Source organism: Brienomyrus brachyistius, unplaced genomic scaffold (genome assembly GCF_023856365.1).
Source record: "Brienomyrus brachyistius isolate T26 unplaced genomic scaffold, BBRACH_0.4 scaffold112, whole genome shotgun sequence".
Taxonomy (NCBI): Eukaryota; Metazoa; Chordata; class Actinopteri; order Osteoglossiformes; family Mormyridae; genus Brienomyrus; species Brienomyrus brachyistius.
Genome location: NW_026042387.1, coordinates 10,032 through 29,073, shown reverse-complemented (window position 1 = coordinate 29,073; position 19,042 = coordinate 10,032). Strand labels below are relative to the sequence as shown.

General features: G+C 43.9%; 1 protein-coding gene across 1 annotated transcript in view; it reads left to right on the top strand.

Moving 5' to 3' along the window:
• LOC125727702 (receptor-type tyrosine-protein phosphatase kappa) overlaps positions 1–18,642 on the top strand; it is a 38,617-nt gene extending 19,975 nt beyond the window's left edge. Inside the window, exons 2-3 of the mRNA XM_049004604.1 lie at positions 10,842–10,964; positions 18,246–18,642. Coding sequence (XP_048860561.1) covers positions 10,842–10,964; positions 18,246–18,613 — 491 coding nt within the window. The 3' untranslated portion in view covers positions 18,614–18,642. The remainder of the gene's footprint in view (positions 1–10,841; positions 10,965–18,245) is intronic.
• The last annotated feature ends 400 nt before the right edge of the window (positions 18,643–19,042 follow it).

Genomic DNA, 19,042 nt, shown 5'->3' with positions numbered 1-19,042 from the left:
ACACATTTCAGGACGGCAGTCAATTAATACGTTTTGAGGAAAATAAACCTAAAAACCACAAATGAAAAATACAATTTAATTACAAAGAGGTCTAGTGGCTGACAGCGACCTGGTCAAGCAGTCTGCTCATCACTCCTGTGATTTTTGGGCCATTTACACCCACTCCCTGTTTAACATTCAGCTGTAATTCATTTCCTGACCAATGCTTGCATTTACGCCTGACAATGTGCGCCGGAGTGAGAGAGATCTTTGAAGTAGGATGTTCAAAATATTAAAAATGTCCACTTGATAAGATTGAGTATAGAAAGCTGAAGGGAAGCTGTAAGTGCGGATGCAGTCACGGCCAGGCTTAGCCACCGTTTTGCTTAATGACCTGGTTGTTAAAACGGAACTCTGTCACTAAACGAGGAACGGTCGTACTTGGATTGTGTAGCAGATATTTCTATGCAGTTCCAGTATCTTCTTGATGTATAAATGTTTTTGTTTTAATTGAATACAAATCGAATGTCTTCCTGAAGGCCTTCCTTAGAACTTAACCAATGGTTACAGCCCCACTCAGGGCTGAGATCGTCCTAGGATCCAGGAGTCCCATTTACTGCTGTTTTTAAGCGAGGATTTTTCAGGCAGGATCTCACTGACAGGTTTGTTGTGTTTGGTGCCACCTTGAACGGTCTCTCGTTCCAGATATTAAGTTACGCTTGGTGGTGGAGGCCCATGCGGTGCCCTTGGCAAACTTCACTGGTACTCCATCGGCCAAACATCACTGGGGGGTGAGGGGGGTGAGGCGGGTGGGCGGGGGGTCTACAGTAAAAATTGTTGACCGGGAAAGGGGCTATTGGCGCTGATGATCTGCAAAGTGGGTGCCCCCTCAGAAGATGCCTCCCTGGGCAACTACCTGCCTTGCTCTTGCCAGGATTCACCACCGATTTACCCTGGCTGTGTTGGTTTTGCCCTTCTGCTTTTCCTCCGGTTACTCCCTGTCCTCTGGCCTTTTTTGTGGGCGGGACAGACCCATGGCATCAGCCTGTGTCCTCTGTCTAACCGCTCTGAGTTTTCCGGTCGAGCTGGGGGTGTCTCACTTGCCCCCCACTCCAAGCCACCTGTGCCGATTTGGCTGCTTCTCGCGATCTTGTCCCCTGTTGCGGGCTCCCGGACGGGCCTGTGCTGCACAGGCAGAACAACGCGGGCTCTTATCTTCTGGCCCCCTGTGTGTGTGTGCGGAGATTTACAAGTACGCGCCACCTGCACTGGTTAAAACACAAAGCGATTGACTATCTTACTTCAAATGCAATGGACTGCACTTACATCTAGGCTGCATAGATCCCTCTGGTAGCTTGTTGTAGTTTTGTTGTACCAGTGTCATATTTTTATAGTTGCCCACTGTGCTGCTTACACTGCTGTCTCTAAATGTGAGTATAGCCGTTTTCATAAATTGCCCTCAACCTAAAGCATTTGGTGTCCTTGTCCATCGCTGTAAATGCTTTTGACACATACTTGCACACAGTTGTACTCAGTGTAGGACATTTCTTTAAAAAAAAAAAAAAAGACCCCACTGGGGGCATGTACAGAATTTTTAAAAATGGTAACTAATGCATAAAGTTTTTGTTTTTCATTTGACATGCATCCAGATTAAATGCTTAGAGCAGGAGTCACCAACATGGTGCCTGCGGGCACCAGGATGCCCCCAAGTACCACATGAGTCGCCCTGGACCTGTTCTACAAATAGCACAACTCGCCAGTGAGCAGCGTCTAAAATTTAATTTTATCCTGTTGCTATTCTTCTTTAATCACATTTACATTTATATAGATTTGAAAATGACAATATCTAAAAAAAAAAGCATTTAAAACATGCTCTTAAATACATGATTTAAGAAGGGTGTATCAAACTGGTAGCCCTTCGTATGGCTCAGTACCTGTGAAGTAGCTCTGTTTCAAAAAGGTTGGTGACCCCTGGTATAGAGTAATCATCACCTTGTGCCAACATGAGTAAATAAATAGCATAGCATTGCTGTTCCAAAGAGAACTGTGCAGTCACCTGTATGCAGATACCATCTGTTTAGGCTGTTGAGGCTCTTATTTTGCTCTTAATACAAATGTATACTAAGGCTATCATGCAACTGTATCAGTGCTGGGCATACTGGTTCAAGTGGTATACCGATTTTAAGCTTAGTCTGTTTTTTAAACATCTTCTTTAAAAACTGTTGGTCTATCAGAAATATTTGGGGAAAATGAAAGGTAGTAAATGAACATCAATCCCTTCAACACAATAACACATTGAATTGAAATGATGATATTTTAATCCTGTAAGCCATTTGGCAGTGTCTTAAGATGAAATGAAACAAATACCAATTATTCTCCTCCATCGACTACCCTGAGACACTCTTACTGAATGGTTTGATCTTTGGCTGTGAATTCTGGTTTTTGCAATGTCAAAACCAGAACTCTAGCGTTGTTTAGAACCCGCAAGGAATACTTTTGGTTTTAACACACAATAAAAGTATATTGATTACATGGTATCATCCTATATCTTGTTTTGAAAATGTATTGATATACCTTGAAAATTTGATGCACTACCCAACCCGGGGCGATTTAAAAAATACTACGTTACTACGTTCAAGCAATACTAAGTGTGAACAGCAGCGCTGTTTATATGAATGTGTTAGAGGCGTAAATTGTTTTATTTTTATTAGTTTAATTTAATTTCAATGTTTTAGCTGTACATGATTTCAGTTATTTTTTTTTTTCTTTTAGAAAAAATCTTCGTGCCAGTTTTCGCCCCTCGATCGCGGTTTTTAGGATCATTCTGAGATCTTTCGGCAGTTTGCCAGCGCTGTTCCCACTCCTTTTAAGACCATTCGGTCTTGTTTTCCTGAAAGTTTGTGTCAGTTTAACTCAGTTTTCAAAATTCATATTCGTAATCTGATGTATTCTCTACAAGGGACTGCTGTAATTTTAAAAGGAAATGCTGTTTCACAGTGTTTACATCAATGGGGACCCCCCCCCCCCCCAATACCTTTTTCAATTTCCTAATCTTTCTTGGATAAATATTTATCCACAAGTGATGGCAAAATGATTTCTGCAAGATTGGATCTGGAAGATGAATGCGTCGCCTATTGGTCCCTGATCCACAGACGGTTGTAGAAATGGAGGGGAGGAGGGAATGCTTGTTTTAGTTATTACCAGCCCTGGGTGTCTCTTCCTCCCACGGTAAACATGGGGAGCTGCCGGAAGCGCCCATGTTATTTGGTGCAATAGGCCTTTCAGTCGAGGTAGCTTTTAGGTTCTCTGCTAGGAAGACTCTCATTCCTGAAATTCTTAACGTAGTGTCTTCCGGTCATAAGATGGCAAAAGTAAACAACACGGTCCATGTCCAGGGCTTGCTAGTGCGTCTAGGAATCCTTTGTGCCAGGTGGATCCTTTGGATTTAGGGAAATCGCCGAAGCAGGATGAACCCTTAAAAAATCATGTAATACAACATGCTGGTGGACGTCTTAATATCAGCCTCTTCCAGGCAGCTTTATATCTGCCTGAATGCGTTTCCACAGCATGAAGGAAAAGTCAGGCCTCGATGTATGGGTGTCTAAAATAAGACCACAGAAACAGGACTGGATAGCAAGTAGAATATCTCATTTTCGGGTGGCATTACTAGCTGCCGTTAGGAGACGGAACATATCCAAAGCTAAATGGTCCCACTCTTGCTGTTGCTTATGGGTTCAGGTGAACTCATGAAATGGAGCAAGGGAAGGCCAGTTAGTGGCTGATAGTGACAATTCAGTGCCAGCTGTTGGTTTCAAATGAGGAACTGAAACTTCCTGGAACAAGGTGCCACCCACACAGTCATGTCAGAGCTGAGTGATGCCAGTAGAAAGTGTCAGGCCCTATTGGATCTGCCTTAAGCACACGTCATAGGCCACGGTTTTCTGCTCGTGTGGTGGCAGCGGCCGGTTCATGCCGCAAACACAAGTGATACGTTTAAATGCTCTTTCTTCCTATGCAAAGTAAACTCTCCTTTGTTGCGGTCAAGACGCTCACCTTTAACCTCATTTGAATAGTTTGCAGTCTAGATTCACTAGAGTATTTCTCGGGGGGCTTGACAGTTCTGCTGTGGAGTCTACGTTCCCTGCACTCTTTGGGCATTAAAGGAAAACCTGGCAGGAACGTGATCCCAGGAGTGTTTAAATCGAATCCCCTGAATGATAACGCGCGTCTCTGCAGTCCTGGTGGTAGTCCAGGAAATATCTCCGCAGCTCAGCTACACTGATGTGGGGATTACAGATGCGATAGATGGTGATGCTCTCCAGGGAGCCCGCTCAGCACGTTGCCCACCGCGCTTGATTGTTTCCATACAGCTGACATCATTCAAACACATGGCTAATGCACTTCAAAGGCACACTCCGCTGAAACCACGTGTAAACACTCCCTCCCTTCACAGTGCTGGGAAATCGGTCTTTTTGCCAGCGGAATTGGCGTGTTTTATCGCGTTGCTCATATTTTTTTCCAGTAAACTTTGTACATTGTGCATATTTTTTTTTTCTAATTTGGAGTTTAACCAACTAGCCGTAAGTCATTTAAAGACTCTCTGCCTCTCTCCTTTCTCTCTCTCTCTCTTCTCTCTCTCTCTCTTTCTCTCGCAGTTGTAGTATTTCCAAGAGGGCAGAGTGTGAGGTTTGTTTATAGGAGACTATGCAGCTATGACGATCAAGATGCTTAGAATCCCATTTTAGGAAAGGGGTATTTGTTCAGGTGATAAGTGTGTGAATATTTGTTGAGCTCCCTCTGATCTCAGGATGTTGATTAATATTTGCACTTTGACTTGCCATTGCCTCTACTCGCTCTATTTCCTGATGCGAAAAGTTTAGGGGGGAAAATGTGATGCGGAGCTTGTTAAACAGGAGGAATGGAGAAATCACATGTCCAAAAAAACAGCCCCTATAATTACATGCCGGCTCTCGACGACTCGGCTCCTTTGTTCATAAAAGCAGGGTAATAAAACTGAAGCACAGAAGTGGGACAGGTTAGACGATGGAAGACTGCACCCGTGCGCAAGATGTTTTTGGGATTTTTTTTTTTGGTTTGCGGGGGGGGGGGGGAGGTCTTTTCAATCCACCCACAAAATTACACATTAAGCTTTATGATGATAAGCCAGGCTAGAGGTGATTGTGTGTGTGTGTGTGCTCTGCGGCACATTAGCAGCTATTAATAAAATCATACCTGTATGTGAATTAGTTGAAATGGGGTTTTATATCTGGAGTTGTTACAATTATGAGGTGAGAATGACCTAAGTTCTTAGTAGCTCCAGTGGGATTTGAGAGAAAAACACAAACATCTGAGACTGCGTCACGTGACAGCGGGCGTAGGAGGCCGGGGACCTGTTGGATTGGAGACATTTTGCATAATTGTTGCTTCTTTAACCTCACTAGTGTCCAATCATACTAATTGTTCTTGTTTAATTAAGCTGCACTGTTTTAAAGTAAAAAAAAAAAATAGCAAAACCGTAAGCTGTGAAGCAACTAGTTCATGCTGCTTACGAATCACGTTTTAGTTTCTTTTGATGTTAGCAGTTCTGTAACACATCAGGCCAGCAAAAGGCCCATCGTACAGCTTGACCCCCCCCCAGCCAAATCTGTCTCTCCTGGTTAGAGAGAAATATTTTTTGTGTGTGTGTTAAATCTGTTTTGTAACTGTTATGCCCTGTTCCTGTGAAGTGAAGGACACAAAAGATAAGGTGATGTTGGTTCCAGCGTTTTCCAGCTGTTTCAGATTCATGGGAGCGCAGCGGGGAGAGGTGGGGTGTGCTGGTCTGGGTTGGGGTCATTCATGTCCGTCGTCTCCTTGTGCTGGTGCAGCGGCAACTCCCAGTTCCATGCAGCCGTGATTCCCGGCCGCTCTGACCCGCAGCGTTTAGTCTGGTGGCTGGACGTTTCTCTCGAGCAGGCCGCCGGCGCCAGCTTGTTAACCCCCTGTCGTCAGAAAGCGATGGTGTATTTGAGCCGGGATCCCTGTGTGGCCTGGGCAGTAAACAGCCACTTGATTTCATCTGCCGTACGACGAGTGTCAGATTAAGAGAAGAAATGTATCACAGGCTAAGCTGACTAAAGAATATAGCCAAGATATTCACTAGCTGGGTAAATTTCCGAAAAGAGGGAGCTTTAATTGGGATGAAAACAGATGGCCTGTCTGCTGGCTTTTTAAGCTGGATCTGTGTGATTTGCTAAAGTATTCTGCAAGCTCTGCAGTGAAAGCATGGGCAGGAAAATGTTTTGCCAAAAACTTTTAAAGGTTATGAATTAATATATCTGTTCATTGTGCACCTCTGCAGATTACGGTGCAATATCCGGTGCATGTCTGTTCAGTGGGCACCGTCTCTTGCTAACCCGTAGTATGGGATGGAGCATTTCTGTGGTGGGGTGTCTCTTCTCAGAGAGGGTGTTTCTGTAGTTTGCAAAAGGCTGCAGTCTGAGCCTTCAATTACTCAAAGGACGAGTCTGAGGCGTCAGAAGTCGGGCGGACGGCTGATATGGGAAATGACAGTAACTCAGGTTTTTGAAATGCGGCGTATTGTCTCTTCAGGGTCCTATTTGATTTTGAGCCCCTCGGTCAGAGGAAAAATGTCGCTAGTTTGAGTTCGGGAATGAGAATTGGAGTAATCAGTTGTCAGATGAAACAAGACAGATTAGATTTCAAGTTTGGGCCTGCTGGTTAATCTAAATTGGATTTGTTGTCCGCTCTTGTACTCTGTTGGGGAATCCAGAACAGCTTGATGTAACCACATCCAGAATATGAAAATGCTTTGGTCCTGTTAAAATTTTGTACTCGGAAAAATGACTGTTTTTAAAGTCAGTCTTGGTTTTAAGTTGCATGTGGTCTAACGTGTCTGTTCATGCTGTAATACTGCTCATACTGTTTGATAAGCAAAAGGGTTTAGTGTGAGATTTTTACTGTCTACTAAAATATTTCCCTCCTGCTAATAGGGAGAGACTTATGCACGTTATTCTTGTCAAAAACATTATTCTGAAAGGTAATGGGAGGCAATTGAGTGTGAATGAAATTATCCAATTAATGCATAGTTTAATTTTTTATCTTGCAAAATACCTGAATGACTCCTTTGCAGACTGGTTTTCTGTCAGTTGTGAAATGCACTGTCCCCCCCCCCCCATCCCCATTCCCCCCCTGATACTGTTTAACCCCCCCAACCGAGACTATTGTAAAATGCAAATGTCTTCCCAATCCGTACACAAAAATCTTTAGGCACGTTTGTTACATCTGGTTTGAAATTCCTGCATGTATTTCCCTTTATTAAAATAATTGTGCCAAACAGCCATGTTTTATGTATGTGTTTATAATAGAGCTGTTAACCTACTTTCTCGAAGTGATCATTGGTTGCTTTGAGGTTTATCAGTCACAATAATTATTTTATTATGTAAATGAAGTACGGGCCATTATTTCATTAGTGAAGTTCCAAATCGGAGCCCTTGGATGATGATGCAAATCATTTAGACAGTCTTTGCTAGTGGAGGGAATTTGTACCTCGTCACTGAACTGAGGTGTAGCAAGCTACTCTATTAATTCGGTTGCTGGCCTACGTTTGGAGACTTGTGCTGGCGCTGGTCATATTGCATTGTAAAGTGACTGTGTTGAACAGTGCCTTTGGTTAAATATAAGCTGTACACCGTATTGGTCTGTGGTCTCCTCTGCATTTCCCCGGAGGTGGCGAAACGGGGCCTAATGGCCGGCCTCTCACACGCGCACTCGTTTGCTGTCAGTGATTGAGTATTCTGTTTTAGCTAAGGTGCACCAGAGGTAAACGAGGCTAAGTGGCTGCTCCGCGGATATGAAAAGTGATAATGCGTTAGGGACAGGTCCGTTGCTAATTCACATTTGCCACGTCTTTGTCCCTGTTATGTCTTTATGCCAAAAAATTGCTAAAGTTGCTGAAAAAGCATCATTTGGCAGGATGTGCAGGACGCTGCTGCTTTCTTACTGCTTTTACAAAATAACACCTATGAAAGCAGTAAGCACAGTCTTTAATAATGAAATTAAACGTTGTAGATTCGTCGTTCCTCAAAACTACAGTGCCTGAGTGGGGAAGGAAGGCAGTTGCTAGGCAACGAAAGTTCCGCGTGGCACGGTCTAACGTGGGTCACGGTGACGGCTGGTTGGCTGTCTAGCATTAACACCTACCGTGTTGGTGTAGTTTTATAAGCGTTTACATTAACTGTGCAATAATGAGAGAATTATTGCATTTCGCCTGGCTCTGAGGCATAGGTGATATTTGATCAGAATGTTTTTTTCCCCCCCAGTTTGGTTTCTCAAAGCTCTGCAATGAAATTGGATTTATCTTGTTATTGGTGCATCATATTGTTTTTTCATCAGCGTACTACAAAAGTTTTGTGAATGTGGCTGAACCCTTATTGTTGAACGGATCCCCACTTTCTCTCTCTCACACACACACACACACACACACACACACACACACACACACACACACATATATATAAATATAAATGTGTTAGAAATATAACGTAACTCACTAATCAGTGAGGATCCGTGTAATAGTCTTGCATTGTGAAATCTTTGGATATCTTGAAGGGAATGTTTGTACTACAATTCATAATCACTCATAATGTAATGAATGCTTTTGTTCCAGAGTCTGTAATTTTTTTTTTTTTATTTTTTTTTTGGTGACAGTTTGGTGAGGGATGCGTAGGTTTAGTCTGAAATCCGAGTCAGAAGCAGCACATGTTCTGGTTGTATAAACCTTCCAGTGGAAGAATACTGCTGGAAGTGCTGGTGAAAATGGGGGCTTGAGGGAGATCCATGTTGGCAGATCTCTCTTGGACGGCTCTTCCTTCAACATTTTCCCCAGAATATATGCCTTCTACTCCGTAGTTCCCCGTGTTCCTATACTCTTCATTTCCTTTATAATGCAAATAAAATATTGCAATTTTGGTGCCTTTTACATTATGGAAAACAATGCATAACACTAATATCAAGTGATACTTAACTTTTTTTTTTCCCTGATGAATATTCAGAAGTATTCAGGTGTTCGCGTGTTCTTAAATATCTAATTTACTTTGAATTTTAATTTAGTTTTGTATATTTGCACTCCTGTGTCTCTGCACTTTATGTATATATGTACAACTGCAGTCCTGAGGAACGTTAATTTGCATCACTGTATGCTGTTCCTGTATATGATTAATGTGACCCACTTGACTTGAATCTGCCGGCTGCATAGGCGAATTGAATATTTTCACCGAATGAATGGGAAAGGAACTGGTGTGGTTAAACTAGGGCGGGGGTAACCATGCCATGTGGAACGTTTCAATGTCATCGAAACCAGTGTGACCTGGTAAGTGTAACCTCAGTGTGGTAGCTGAGGTGTGGTTCATGCGGACATTGTGATTGACGACTGGCTGTTCTGAACCTGTGCACTGACGGCGAGAGCCTTTCTCCGCATTTTTTAATTGCGACATGGTAAATATTAATAATGTTACGTTGAGCAAGATTGAGGAAATGGAGGAATCTTATGAGCAGTAAATGGTTTCCTCATGCTGTGTTTTTTTATTTGCATATATTTGATCTAAGGGGGGCTGCATGCATGTGTCTCGGACTGTTGAGTCATCACCTTTAAATTGGAGATTAAGCTGCAGAAAGTTGACAGAAGCTGTTAATATTGAATCAGCTTGTGTTATACACACCCTGCCCCCCGACCCTCGAAACCACCACCCCCCCCCCCTCCCCAAGCCTGATCCGTGGTCAGTGGCTCTTATCTTATCCTATCCTGTCCTAGTTGTTGGCTTGTGTCGAGTGTAGTCTGGAAGATTTCGCTACAGAATGGCGTTTGGTTTGTTTCGCCTTTGCCGAGGTAGCCTGTCTTTGGAGCTCGCGTCCTCCGGCCCCGAGACACATGACCCTGCGAATTTATCGTATAATTTATAGTTTATGTTGATTAGGGTAGAAAATGTAGGGCGGGGTGCGTGTGCCCAATTCAGGCTCCTGGTCTTTTGTAATCTTCAGAAATCATTTACTGCCTTTGTCAAAGAGAGAAAATATTTGCTCTTTGACTTTCTGCAGTGTTAATTAGCACCAGTTATTTCCTGCATTAAAATGCAAATTTAGTGGGTTTTTTTTCTGTTTGATATTCCTGAATGGCTTAAAGGTCAGGAGTTGTACTCGGCAGATATTGTGACCTTTTAGCGGCATTAAGACTTTCTCGGAGTAATAGGACCGTGTGCTGGCTGAGACGCAGCGTATACGAAATGTTACCACATTGTAGGGATGCGTAGGACAGCTGAGGGGCAGTGACTGAGTGAGGAGAGAGAACCTGCTACTCTCTGCCCAGTTTGGTCTCTGAACATCTGAAAGGGTCATGCTTGGAGATTGTAGCGTGCCATGCAATAAAAGGAGCAATTCTTCATGCATAAAACCCAATACCCTTTTTTTTTTTTGAGACCGGTGACCTGAATGCTTGATCTTGAGCACTGATCTCAGGAGATGCTGGTCCTCAGGGTGTGACTGCTGCTTGTGTCAGGTTCCCATCCCTCCCTGCCACTCATGGCCTGTGGCAGGTTCACTTCCAGATGATAGATTATTTTTAAATATTCCGAGTCTCTCCCCCCCCCCCCCCCCCCCCCCTTTCTGGACTCCCATGCCACTACTCTGCATGCTCTTCGGCACAGAATAACCAGTCATAAAAAAAAAAAATCAAGTACCGAAACACAAGGGAATAGCGGGAGACGATTGTGTGCGGAGCCCATTCTGGGTGGTCACGTGTGCAGCGGCGGTTCCTGATTGATGGCCGCACTCACGCTGTAACAGACTTCCTCTATGATCTCTTTCAGGGGGTTGTACGTTCGACAATGGCCCAGCGCAGTGTGACTACCAGCAGGACCCCTACAATGACTATGACTGGACACACGTTAGCGCGCAGGAGGTCCCGTTCCTCTCTTCTGAGCTTCCCCAAGGTGAGAGAGCCCTCCTCCGCCACGGCTTCCATGAACACTTGCAGCTGATGTGGAGGAATTGCCTGACGTGGCACAGATTTACGGATTTCATTGCTGCCTTCTAGTATTAAATTGTAGCGCAATCAAATTACATCACATAATTAAAAGAAAATTGTCTAGTCACCTTTTTGAGATTTCATTACTCATTTGCAACTGTACTTTTGTGTGGCACCTTTCATTACAGAATAATGCATGATGCTTGTAGTGCTGGGATGTAATATTTTACTGCTGAAGGGCTGCCTTAATTGTAATCGCTGTCATGCACCATCAAACACTTCCAGTGCATTCTACTATAATAAGATGGGGAAAACTTGAAAGTATGTTTGGAAAAGGAAGGGAGAATTCCAAACAGGTGACTGGATGATTTCAGACAAATCTAATCCCTGACAGATGAGCCCCGCAGCCAGGGAAGCTCTGACTAGTGTCTGTCTGAGGTTTTGTGTGGTTAAATTCCCAGTTTCCAGTGATTCTGAATCTTTACCTCTCTATTACCATGGAAATCTACCCCCCCCCCCCCTCCCAAAAAAAAAAAAAAAAAAAGATTCCTGGAGTCTGCAACCCTTCTGAAACCTTTGTGGTGATGATTTCTTGCCTGTGGGAAGGGCAGAGGAGGAATTCCCAGTGCCGTTAGACCTCTGTACTTTGGAAATGTCCTATCCCAGTTTCTGTGCAACACTCCCCACAGGATTTTCACTGTCACTTTTACAGAATTTGCCATCGGTGTCGTCGGACGAACGCGGGCATGAAATAAAAGTATTGACGGCTGTATGGTAATGAACTACAAAGCAAACTTAGCTACTCCCGAAATAATGTGACCGGCTTTATTTAGTGGTCGTTAAGTGTTCTGACAGTGTGTTGAAAGAGTATTCAAATTGTCGTCGTTCACCAGCCGTCAAATTTGTGGAAATAGCCACACTTAAGGCGTGAGTCAATGGCATATTGATATTGGGTGGAGCACAATGTAATATAAAGGCATATGTCTGCGTATGGAGGGACCGATGAAGCCAAATTAAATATATGGAAGGGGTTCACGTCACCTGGAGCCTATGAGCCTAGTGTGAGTAAATTTTGCATCTCGTCTGCTGTGCCTCAGTGAGGCTGTAGTTTTCATATGAACCATGGAACATCTCTGTGCTTAAGATTATGCAAAGGACAACAGCAGAAATGCAGCTATGAGTCGATAATGAGAAAGAGTACATGGAACGTAGGTGCGTCGGCTAACCGGTGCACCGTGTAATTCATCAGGCGAGCAGCCCCCCCCCCCCCAAGGGGAGAACAATGTAAATCAGCACAAACGGAAAGGCACGGGAAATGAATTTTGCTCTCCTCACTTGCCGAGTCGTTGCGTTTTGATGGTAACAGACTTTATCTTAATTCAGCACCTTCAGCTCATTGTTAAAGGGAGTTCTGTAATTTTCGGAGGAAATGTCTTTGTCCTTAGCTGAGGAGAGAGCCCCATTCAGCTCGGAATGCTGTCATATATGGAGCAATTAAATGATTTCGATAAGGATCCGTCCAGGCAGCGTGAGCGAGGCCCTTGTCGCTGTGACCTTGCGTATTCACCTACCTACAGCTTAATCACTTGTTTTCAGACAGGATGATATGCATAGGAAATTAAAGTATTTCGCTTTCAGCTAAATTTCCCAATTAATAAGATATTAGGTAATTAATCATGTAAAGGAACAGAAAAGGTCGTTCGTGCATTGTTTGAATTCTTTTGTGAGGTGGGGATTATTTTTTTTTTAACACTGTTATACAACCCTATTTCACTATGAAGCGTCGCATTGATGTGTATAAACTGTTCTGCGGATTCAATTATAGATCTTGGGAAACAAAGCCTTCCCTCATTTTTACGGGCATTGAGTGTCTGCAATTGGTTCCCCCCCCCCCCTTCCCCCCATGAATGTCACTACAGGATTTAAATACCTGTATTGGTGTCAAATCAAAATCGTGGAGTCAGGTTTAGTATTCAAATTAATGAAGTATGTTTTACATTTACAGTGACCCTGCACAGCCGATGAGTTTTATTTATTTATTTTTTTGTCTTTGAGTATGTAGGACTGACCTGCGCCTCTGACCTTTTTGCGGGGGAGTACAGCATCACTACAATCCCTGAGCCAATAATATTGTCCCGCTCAGAAAGGTGGGCACGTTTACCCAGCAGTGGCTCACGTTTAAGCCAGCTGTTGACCCCCCTCCACGGTGAACGCAGACTGTAATTCACGTTTTGCCAGTTAAGCAAGCGTGTGTCTGAAGCCATAAACAGCAGCAGACAGCGGAGCTTATAATATAAGCAAAGCGTGGAACTCGGCACTGTTTTGATATATGGGCAGAGGGCCTTGTTGGTATTCTGCTGCTGTGAAGAGTCCCTGGATGGGGAAGAACAACAACTTCAAAGGCTCCCCTTTTATTCTTAAAGACACATTCAGCATGTCCCTGGCGCCCTCACAGCTGATTGAAGGGGAAGCATTGCTTCTTTCAATTCCTTGTGACAATTAAATGGCAGAGGCGACTCAGAGTGGCTTACAAAGTAGAATTACAAGCAAATGAACTGACACAGCCCTTCTAAGTCATTTTCAAAGTCTTTGTTCAAAGTCCCGCCCCCCCCTCCATTATCAGGAGAGGTGTACAATCTCTAAACTGTGTTAATGCGAGAATTAAAAATTTACCTGAATTGTTTCCCCATAAACGAGAACAATCGTGTTGTGATCTAGAAATTTTTGCATTCCCGTCAACCTTTATTATGGACAGAGGAGCACGAAAGGCGTGCATCTATAATATTTATTATCTTTTAAAGTGGAATTTTCTTTAAATGCGTCTTTTGAACCACACAGCTGTTTAACTGCAGGGCCACACGTAGGTCACGGGAATCCAGATGTGGCTTATTAAGGTGACCCTGGGGAGAAACGCATTCCCCTTTATTTAGCTCGCGTCTCTCTCTGCTGTGGATATTAGAGAAATTATGTTCACATATGTAGGGTGGAGTTCAAAAATGTGTGTTGCTTTGCAGAGAGGAATAAGTAACGAACAACATTTGCGGTATTTAGTTGTGTTTCTGGGGGCCAACCCCCCCCTCCTTAATCAACCTTGTTTGACCAATGCATTGGATGAGTTGCAAGAAAATGATTTCATTAATGACAGCATCAATTATCCCTGTTTCACTCAATGAAAATTTACGGAAAACACCTGCAATGGTACAGAATTCTTAGTCCTCCAAAACAAAAAATGGCATTTGGTTAATCAGCGATTTTCGTGATTACTTATATAAGTAGTTGTTAGTTTTTGGACAATTAGGCCTGACTAAGGTATTGACTTAATTACGCTCAATGTGAATTCCTCCTGATATGTTCCCCAGGCGACTGCGTAAGTAAAACATTCGCTATTGCCATGTGTGCACCGGCATATCCAGAATATCAGATTGGGTTTAAGCGGGTAATATCGAGGGGAAGCCGCCATAAGTCGGCGTGTCGTGCAGTTGATTCGATTGACAGCACAATTAAAGGTAATTAGGAGCTCAGCTGGGACACACCAGCAAAAGCGAGGTGCAGCCGGTCCTGGTAATGAGGGCCATGGCGCTGCGCCGGCATCCAGTTGCAGCCATGTTAATGGTTTGTCACTCGCCTAACCTTTTGTCCTTACAGGATGGCACCAAGCTTGTAGGTGCAACTAGAACATTATTGTAGGATAGATGGACGGAAAGAGATGCTACATTAATACCAAAGGAAGCTGCAGGTTTGCAGTGGTGCAACACACGTTAAGATGATAGAGGAAAAAAGAGACCTTGAATGGCAAAGCCCCCCCCCCCCCCATTGATTGGCCTGTTGACTCCCCACCCTCCACCCCCCACGTGAAATCTTCAGTCTTCAGTGACGGGCATCCTGCATTCCTGCATTCTGATGCGGTTTCCTGTATAGGAACCGCGCCTTTATATCTGGAGGTTCTGCTGTTCTCTTACTTCTGCCTGCTGGGCTTTAAAGCTTTTCCTTTCAGAACATCAGATCGCGAGTCATGCCAATATTCCAGAAGTGCTGCAAATTTTTGCTGCATGAATCACAGGGTGTGTGAGAGAAGGGAGGGCCCCGTCTAAGTTACTCTTCCCAACTTCAAACTATCTGGAGAAATGTATTTTTATTTTAATAACCCAACACACTGCTATCATAAGAGAGTGGGTAACAATGGTTCATATTTTTTTTTCCCATTTAGCAACCTTGTCCTCTGACCTGTGCATGTTTCCGAAAGGTCATAATTAATAACCGATTTGTTTGTTATGTAATTGGATGGAGTCACGTGGTCATTGTCCTCGCACTGGAGAAGGTCTTCGTGTGTGGAGTTTTCTCCATCGCCCTGTCACGTGACAGGTGCTTCATTTTTTTGTTTGGAGGTATCTGTGCTCGAGTGGAGTGGCTAATGTGAGGCACCATCACTTCACTGGCATTTGTCGTTGCCTGGGGCTGGGGGGGGTGGGGGGGTGGATTTGTGTTTCATGCACTCAGTCAACAGCACATCCAAGTCCTGCCTGTAATTAGTTTCAGTTCTTGATTAGACATCATTGCCAATCACAGCATTAGAATAATGCTGGTGTATCAGACGAGCACCTCCCTCTCTCCCGATCGACTCGCGAAAACGCCTCTGAATTAAACGATGCGGCTTTTTATGAGTTTTTGTAGATCTTCTGTGTATTCTGGTCTCTCAGGCAATGGATTGATTTAATTTATTTTTTTTTCCCTCTCCAGCTCCCCTCAGCGATGCTCTAATTAATATTGCCTTTGTGTTCTTCAAAACAACACGCAATGTTTACAGATGTAAATGAAGGCGCGAAGCCGGTTGATCCTTGCGCTCCTAGCCGAGCCTCGAATGTGAGAATTAGGTGGTGATTTTCCAACGCGTGATGATCGACTGCGTAACGCGCAGCTTGCAAGCTGCGGTGGACTTCAAACACGGTTTGGGGGGAAAAAGTTTGATTTGGATGAGTGCTGCCTTTGTTCCTTTATTTACTTGTGTTTTAGCTTCTGCCGAAATTAAGGGTGCACGACTCGGTTACGGCTGTGGGTTGGCTGACGGTAATTCCAGAAGTGTCTTAATTCTGCTGTCGTTTTAAAACCAGTCACTGTTACGGTGAGACCCTGCGATGTCCGTAGACCTGTGACCCAGAATCCCCTGCCAGGGCGCTGCCTTGTTTGAGATTCCGGGGCTCTCAACCTGATGTTTAGCTTAATAAAGAATAATTAAAAAATACTTGTCCTGCTTTGTGAGTATTCATGAGGCACTATGCTTGTGCGATTTGTGGCGATCGGGGTACTGTGACAAGCCAGAGTTGGATCTTTTGTCGTCCCCCTCAGACCTCATTGCTTGGTCTGACGTTGAGTTTGGGGGATATTTCTTGTATGTTTATTTTGTGAACTACCTGGCAATTCATCTAAGTTGAAAGAAAAAAACAATCTTATTTTAACCCTTCTGAAGCTGCCCCCTCCCCCCCAAAGAGAAGCACGTAAACACACACACACACACACACACACACACACACACACACACACACACACACACACACACACACACACACAGTTTTCTTGTGGGGATGAATGTGCATGCTTCATTTAACTAGATCCGCTCATTTAAAAATGTAGTCTGATACTTGGCCGAAATTAATCCGATCCTGGATAAGCAACAAAACAAACACAAATGAAACACGGGAATGAATGATGACGTTGTGAGCCGGAGCGCATCGGGCTGCTGGGTTCATGCTGCGCCCTCCCCCTGTACCCCCCCGCGTGCCCCCCCCCCCCCACGTAACCTGATAGCTCGGGCCACTTTCTGGTCACTTCACAGGCCCTGCTTGCGCTTAACCTCTGACCCCAGCTTGACGCTGAGCTGAAGCTGGTATTTACCCGGCAGTTAAGAGGCAGAGTAAGTCTGAGGTTTTATCATTCAGGTTATGGATTCTGCGTCTGCAGTGTTACTTGCTGCAGATAAATTAGTCTTTATCTGTCTAATAAGTGTGCCAGGAATTTTCCTTCGTTAAATTGCAGGAAAAATATGCCGGTGATGTTTCTGCTTATTGGTATAGACTAAACATTTGACATGGAGGTTAATATGTACTGTAACCTGTGTTAATCTCCCCCCCCGTCCTTTATAGCCATCATTTCAGCTTCCTGTTTTAATGATTACAGCTGGGGCAATTTCCACCTCATAAGGAAGTTGAAGGCAATTTCAAGCCGACATAAGACGCCAATCACATTCAGCTCGTGTTGTGTGTGTGTGTGTGTGTGTGTTTGTGTGTGTGTTTTTTAGAGCATCGTCCGAAAGATAAATCCCACAGATGTACGATTTAGTTTGAATTCATCCACCGCTCCGCAATATCTGACATCTTGATGTCCCTCCTCATAAAGAAATAACGCACATTAGAATGCCTGTGTTTTATTTATTTATTTGCCTTGTGTTTGCTTTGTACTTTGTCAAGAACAGACTCTTAGGTGCGGTCATACGGGTAGAGAGAGGAATTGGGCCGAGTGCTTGGATTTTTATTTTGGCTTTCGAAGGAGAATTCATCGGGCAGTTCTTTGCTCGCTGACAACAAAGCGTATATTTTTCTTTTGAGGGTAGTCATTTTTAACTTTTTCTTTTTTGTTTGTTTTGTTTAAGCCTTCACATTGTGAGGAAGTACTTATAATTCTAGTTTTGTATGGTTTTAATTTTAAATAATTAGTTCCATTTAAAAAATCCCAAGCAGGGAACCTCATTTTGCACCTTCTTGAGGTTTTACCTGTGGTAACTTGGCCGTTGTAACAGAGGATCATCTTCGCCGTACGCGGCATTGGCTGGTTGCGACTCCACGGAATTTCAGTGGCAGTTACTAGTCAAGCGGAGGCCTGCAGAATTGAACTCTGTGCTTCTGCTGTACAGCTGCGACAAACGAGAGGACAGACATACTGTCTGAATGACAAATTGCTCTGGAATCTGTCTCCAGCCCTGCCTGCTGTCCGGCTTTAGGGCCAGCATCACACAAACTCACATTACCTTTACGGTTCTAAAAGGGGCGGATAAGATTTTGTTTTTGCTGTGCACCTTTTTTGGAGCCGGTTCACTTTTATGGTGGGATGGATCTATTGTCAGGGCATTTTATACCATAGCTATGCTGCTTTTATTGTCATTTAGAGAGGTTTGCCATATCTGTGGCAGTCGCATTGCAGTGCATTCTGGGTATCGGCCGCCCTTTCTGACTCTCTCCCCTAACCGTTCCGTCAGGCTCCTACATGATGGTGGACTCCTCCCAGCATGACCCTGGGGAGAAGGCACGCATCCAGCTGCCCATAATGAAGGAGAATGACACCCACTGCATCGACTTCAACTACCTGCTTTACAGCCACGATGGGTCCAGCCCCGGGACCCTGAACGTTTTGGTGAGGGTCAACAAAGGTCCTCTGGCCAATCCCATCTGGAACGTGACCAGCTACACGGGGAAGGAATGGCTTCGGGCTGAACTGGCTGTCAGCACCTTCTGGCCCAACGAGTATCAGGTACAGATCGCTCTGTTCCCCCAGGCTCTCGTTCTGGCTGCGTCTTTCCCTCTGTTTTTGTCTCGGGGATGTTATACATACATCGCAATTTGTTGATTCGTTGTTGGCTGCCTGAGTAAATTGACCCCATTGTATTGTTTGTATCTCTAAATGGATTATTGACCAGTAAAAATATTTGTAGTTTTAAAAACATAAGTGAAGGATCTAGGTGGTTGTGCTCGTCCTCCAAACGTCCCTCGAGCTGCTTTCAGTTAGTTTTTTTTTTTTTTTTTTTGCCCCCTTGAGAAAAGGTCATGTTTGTAATAAGATGTTTTAGTAATGAGAGAGAAGTGCCCAGCAATTAAAATCACTTCTTGTTAGGTAGCTGTAATTTAATGGAACTGCTCATCATCGGTAATTGTTCCGCATTTAAGGAATATGTTAAATTCAATTTACATGAAAAACGTCGTGAAAGCTTGTGTCTACAGGATGATTCAGAATTTTAAAATGTTTTCAAAACATCGTGTTTTTGTGCAAAATGCAAAA